Here is a 6,000-nt window from a genome sequence, read left to right as displayed (position 1 = left end):
TGTGAAGCAGGACATGAACCAACAGCTCCCTCCTCTACTTACAAGTGCTGCAGGTGGAACCCAGAACCCTGGGCACACTCAGCAAACACCGTCCAGGGCAGAACCCAAGCAAATCATACAATAGGCCCCCTGTTGGGTAAACCCTTCCGGTCACCACCAACTGCACACCTGATCCCCAGCTAGATGTGGGGCCTCCTGGGTGCACAGACTAAAGCGCCCAGAAGACTCCCATCAATCAGAGTCAAGGATCCCCTGGTGTGTTTTTGTGAGTACAAAACCAGAGTGAGATAGTTTCAGTCAACCTAAGCTCAGAGCTGCAAGTTGCTGCCACAGCCGGCCCGCCTGCCCTCCAGATGCTGCTGGAGTTAATGTCCACAGAAGTCACCATCCAGCACGGCTCCTTCTCACCTCTGCCCTTCTCTGCGTATGTGCACACGTGTCTGTACGGAAGCCAGAGGCCAGCACTCAGGGTCTGCCTCTGTTGCTCTCCACTTTATTTTTGGAGGCAGAATCTGTGTCTGAGTTTGGAGCTAGGCTGGCTGGCCACAGGAAATTGCCTGTCTGCCCCACCCCCACAGACAAGCTGCCATGCCCAGCTGTTTATAATGGTCCCTGGATTTGAGGAGTCCAGACGAGGATCTCCTCGTGCCCGGGTGACCAGCACTCTTCCCTACTGAGGCACCTCTGCAGCCAACACTCTGGCTTCCTTCCTTCTTGGCTTCTCTAGGGAGAAGCATCTGAGCCTCTCCACAGGCTATGCATATTCCACTTCTTGACTGCCTAGATCCAGGTCTAGCTGGCTTCAGAAGGCATGGTGACTCACAGAGACAAGTTACATCCATAGGGGAGGTTTATTGGCAGAAGGTTCTTAAAGACACCAAAGACATGTCCAAAGCAAAAGTGCAGAAGACCTCAGATGGCTGCCCACCTCCTCTTCAGCAGGGGGACAGTCCCAAGGCTCCGTGCCTGTGTCGCTCCCTTTGGAAGGTGCTGGGCCTGTTAGGCTCAGGTCCAAAGCAGGCCTTTCTTCTTCCCATGCGTTTCTGGAAGATTTCTGTTTTAAATGTTTGTGTCCTTGGAGCTGGAGTTGTGAGCCCCTTGACGTGAGCGCTGGGAATTGTACCTGGTTCCTCTTGAGAGCGCAAGGCAAATGGGGCGGTGGTGGCACACGCCTTTAATCCCGGCACTTGGGAGGCAGAGGCAGGCAGATTTCTGAGTTCGAGGCTAGCCTGGTCTACAGAGTGAGTTCCAGGACAGCCAGGGCTACACAGAGAAACCCTGTCTCAGACCCCCTCCCCCCACAGAAGAGCTCGAGGCAAGCACTCTGAGCCTGTGCCCCCACCAGCCTCCCCGACCTTATTACTCTCAGGTCCCACACGCGACTTTGAGGACTCAGGGCTTTGAGTCTGTGACCCACAAAATAACAGGAGCCAAATCCTGACGCACCACTGACCTGCTTAACGCTGAGGACTGACATGCCACTGCAGGAGGAGAGCGCCTGTTCTCCAGGGGACACTTTCCCACGGCCTGCTGTCTGGGCCACTGCCTGAACCCTCCGGCCTGGAGAAACCCCGCTGATGGGGTGTTCCCCGAAGGATGCGAACTGAAGAGCATCTCACTGTCTCAGGGGATGCACCCCGTGTGGCAGGGTATGGTTGATATTTACAGGGTGTTAGAGAAGTAATGGGGGTGGGGGAGTTAAACCCTTGGTACACTTGCCGGTAACCCACACTGTTAGTTCACCTGTTTCTCCCTTTTAAAATGGAGTCTCATGGAGCCCAGGTGGTCCTGGAACTCGCTATGTGGCCAAGGAATGATCTTGCCCTTTTGATCCTCCTGCCTCTCCCACTCAGTGCTAGCAATGCTAGTGTGCATGGCCATGCCTTGTTCACGTGGTGCTGGCCTCGGAACTCAGGCTTCCTGCGGGCTAGGCAAGCGCGCTACCAAAGGAGCTCCAGCTTCTGTCCTCTTACTAGTTTTCTCCGTCCCAGCAAATAACATGCTAGGTTTTGTAGCCCCACAGTGGTGATACAGGGTATAGGGACATCACAGAGTCTGGGGTCAGGTTTCCAAGCCCGACTCCCAATGACTGCTTCTGATCCATCCCACCTACACCTCCGCGCACCTCCCGCAGCTCCAACCCCTCCACAATGCTGACAGCATCTCAGGCACAGCGATCTCTCTGATAAAAACCAGTTGCAGGCCGTCTCCCTGCTCTCCTGGGTCCCCCCTCAAACTAGAGAGAACAGAAGGACTCATCCTCCCTTCCCGCTTCAGACACCCAGGCAGTGGGATTGCTTAGCATCATGGCCATTGCCATAGTGACAGAGCTTGAAGGATGCCCTGGTCCCCTGGGAAGGGTGTGTTACTGGTACCAGGAAAGTGCCAGGGGGACCAAGCAGAGGGATAAGTCCCAACAGGGGTGCTCAGGGCATGGATCCTGAATCTACAGAGGGGAGGAGACAGCACTGAGGCTCTCCGCCCCACCCCTTGCGTCTGCTAATCTGCCCACCAGCCTTGCAGTTTTCTCACAAGTGACTTGGGCCAGCCTGCCGTGTGGATGCGGGCTGTGAGAGAACAGAGTTGGTAGCCGGTGGAGGCAGGCAGAATTCCAGAGGCTTCTGTGCGGTCACCTGTGCTATTTCGTCCCAGGTTTCCAACCAGAGAGTTTTCCAGGGGGAGAAGCAGCTGTGCCTTAGAGACCCAAGGATGTGAAGCGCACCTGTGAGCTACTCCCAGCGTTCCCCGAGGTCCCACTCAGGAGTTTAGTTAAAGATATAAAGCAGTCTTTTCAGAGACTCTGGAAGGACTGTTGTTTCTCTGAGCTAATTACCTCACTAGAGAGAGGGAGGGGACACTGGATCACTCCAGAGCCGTGTGCCACTTATGACAGGGATTGAAGTCTTCCGGGGTGGGGGCGAGGCAGCCATGCCCGCCAGAGCTCTGCACAGTCCTGAGCTACAAGCAAGGGACAATGTAGAAAAGAATAAGGACAGAAGAATGACAGAAGGCAGGTGGCATGCACTTCTGGACCAGAGCTGACCCTTCTGAGACTGCCTGTCCCAGGCAGAGCCGGGGAGGAAAGGAATCACAAAAGCGTGGTCTCTCCATGGCGCCTCCCATTTGACCTCACCGTCTGCGTGCTCGGAGCAGTCTGTCTCTGAGGTGCTGTATGCCTAGGCCTCCGATGCTCAACCAGGAGGGCCACTTACAGCAACAGGGCCAGGCAGCGCTGGAGATGAGGCGGCCCTTACTTGCTGGGCAGTGCACGGAGCTTCACACCTGCCGAGGGTGTGAGAGCGTACCCCACCCCAGGGCTCACATGGAGGCCAGGAGGCGGCCTGAGCAGGATGCTCGGTGCTTCCTGCTGTTGTTATGGTCAGCTCTGGCTGAAGCCTGGTGCTCACATGTTGGACATTCCCAGTGGCTCCTGGGAGCAGACCTGGGTCAGACTGGACTCTCTCAGCTCCTACCAGTTTGTAGCATTGAGTACCAGTAGCTGGAAGCAGGTTAAGTGAGGGGAGACTGTGTGTGGGTGACTCCTCTACTCAGAGGGGACAGATCACCTACCTGTGGGGAAGCCAGGTCTGAGTGAGGAGGGCTCCCCTCTCTGGTGGGGTAGGATGCACACACTGTACCAGGGAGGTGAGGAATGTGTTGGTGTGGGCACCCTGGGGCCATCAGGTAGAGGTGGTGAACAGCAGGAGGAAGTCCTGGAGGCTGTTTCCCAGGCAGCCTCAGGCCCCGGCTCCCCAGACACGGGTGTCTAGTTAATACACCTGCAAGTGTGCAGACGTGGCCCCATCCTTCCAGCATCGCAGGGTATCCACGGCAACGGAGCGGCACAGTGGGCAGGTGCGCTCTCTGTCCAGCCACAGGCAAAGACACTCCTCACAGAACACATGCTGTGGGAACAGCAGAGGGAAAGAGTGTGACCCAGGAGCCCGGTGACAGCAGCTGACTAGCCAGGCCATTCATGCAAGCCCTCCAGGAAGGGAGACAACAGCCCCATCAGCTCTAAAACAGAAATGTCGGTAGCTGGTGCTCGGATAGGAAGGCAGAGGAGGAGGCCTATGGAGACCTTCCCCAGCTGGGGTCAGAGGGCAGCAGTACACCTGGCATGGAAGGTTCTCCTCTCCAGGCTGTGATTGTGGAGTTGGGAGAGGAGCCCTGGGGACTGTGTTCACATGGCAGGTTCTGGGTCTCATCACAGTCTCAGAACAAGCAGCACAGGGGTGACTGGACCACAGACACAGGCCTGCATGGAAGAGGCTGTGGAGGGGAGAAGGCATTGTCTCTTGTCTCAGGACATCTGTGTGCACCTGGAGCAAGCAGACAGACCCAGGTGGTCTAGCTGGTGACAGACAGGAGCAGTGCTACAATCCCTTCACTGTGATGAAGTCCACCCATGTGAATCACATCCCAGCAAAAAGACTCAGAGAGGGGAAGACACCGGACGAAGGAGGAACAGCAGCTAGGCGGTAGGAGTCAGGAGTGTGACAGGCAGCTGTGTGTCATGGCCTGTGTGGCCGTGCCCTCCTTGCCGACCCCTACCCATGGTGCATTGCTTATAACAATGACAGTACAGTAATGGACGTCACCCCTGGAGTAGATTACGAGAACCACGACTTTTACCTTGCTTACACTGTGAGGACCTCATGGGCTTGCTCCCACAAATACCAGCTTGGCAAGGAAGCCAGGGCTATTTGTGGCCACAACAGCCACCAAGGACCTTCAGTCCTACAGGCCACAAGGATCTGAATCCAGCTCACAGTCACATCCTGAAGCCTGGAAGAGGCGGCTCCCTTAGGAGCTAGGAGGCCCTCAGTGCTACCCGTGAGTTACCTCTAAGCAGAGGCCAGAGCGAATCAGGGCTTGGATTCATGGCCTGTGGGAACTATGAAATCACAGATGTTTATAGCGCTGCCACCATACTTTGGAACAACTTGCTACGCAGCAGCGGTAGCTGATGCACAGTGCCTGGGTCTAGAGCAGACTCACTCTCCGTCCATTCGGTGCCGTTGTGTACATTATGCACACTGGCAGGGTCTGAGACATGAGGTCAGAAACAACTGATTCTGCAAGAACATTGCTGAAGATGTGGCTATCATGCACAAGACACACACACACACAGAGTCAATCAATCTTAGATCCTCTACAGTCACAAACTAGGTCAGCCATGTCCAGACTTGGGATTAAACCGCAGCCTAAGACATGTTCTGCCTTTTAAACACAAAGCTGCACACATCATCACCTCTGACTGCACTGAGAGAGCCACGCCTGCCGAGGACATGCTCTGTCACTCTCGGGCGGACGATGGCCCAGAGGGCTAGGGTCACCATGAGTTGTATTGCTTGGTTATGGAGCTAGTGCTCAGGGGGTATTGGTGCCTAGGAAGCATGCATTCCGGAAGGGAAAGGATGCAGCAGTCACGAGCAGGTATACACAGCCTGGATCCCAGCTCAGCTACTCCCTCGCCTCACGCACAGGCTTTGCTGGACAGAGCTCGGCACAGCACAGCACGGCAAGAATCCTAGGAGAGGTGCTCTAACTCCCCAGCACAGCCTTCTATGAGGCAAGAGGCCAAGCCTTAGTGGAAAGAGCAGAACCAACAGTACTAGTCTGGGGAGGCACAAATGGGGAAGCTGTTCTTAAGTGACATCTGAGCTCATTCATTCTTTGATGACGTAAGGCCCTCTCCCTCTCCCTGCATGGGCACCTCAGCACTTGCAGGCCCAGCACTCACCAGCAGGGCAAGGTGGGGATCTGAGCTCAGACTGCCAACAACCACCCTCCCGCCCGCCCGTGTGCCCGTGTGTGTCTTCAGCCGCTGTATGTGGCTGTCAGTCCTAGCTCTAGACAATGATGCCTTGTCTGACCCCTCCCAAGAGTTCCTCCTCCACCTTTGGGGAGACGTGGTGCAAGAATGGAAGAGACGGGCAGATTGAGGCCCGGAGAGACTGCCAGGAGAACGAGTTCCACCTCGCCATCATGTTCAGA

The 6,000-nt window shown here is 55.9% G+C and overlaps 1 protein-coding gene across 1 annotated transcript in view; it reads right to left on the bottom strand.

The window, feature by feature from the left end:
* Positions 1-845: 845 nt before the first annotated feature.
* Positions 846-6,000, bottom strand: part of Rnft2 (ring finger protein, transmembrane 2) — a 52,837-nt gene continuing 47,682 nt past the window's right edge. Inside the window, exon 11 of the mRNA XM_052168500.1 lies at positions 846-3,905. Coding sequence (XP_052024460.1) covers positions 3,771-3,905 — 135 coding nt within the window. The 3' untranslated portion in view covers positions 846-3,770. The remainder of the gene's footprint in view (positions 3,906-6,000) is intronic.

The sequence above is a fragment of the Apodemus sylvaticus genome, chromosome 22, assembly GCF_947179515.1.
Source record: "Apodemus sylvaticus chromosome 22, mApoSyl1.1, whole genome shotgun sequence".
Lineage (NCBI taxonomy): Eukaryota > Metazoa > Chordata > Mammalia > Rodentia > Muridae > Apodemus > Apodemus sylvaticus.
The sequence above is the reverse complement of the archived record's forward strand: the minus strand, read 5'-3'. Positions and strand labels throughout refer to the sequence as shown.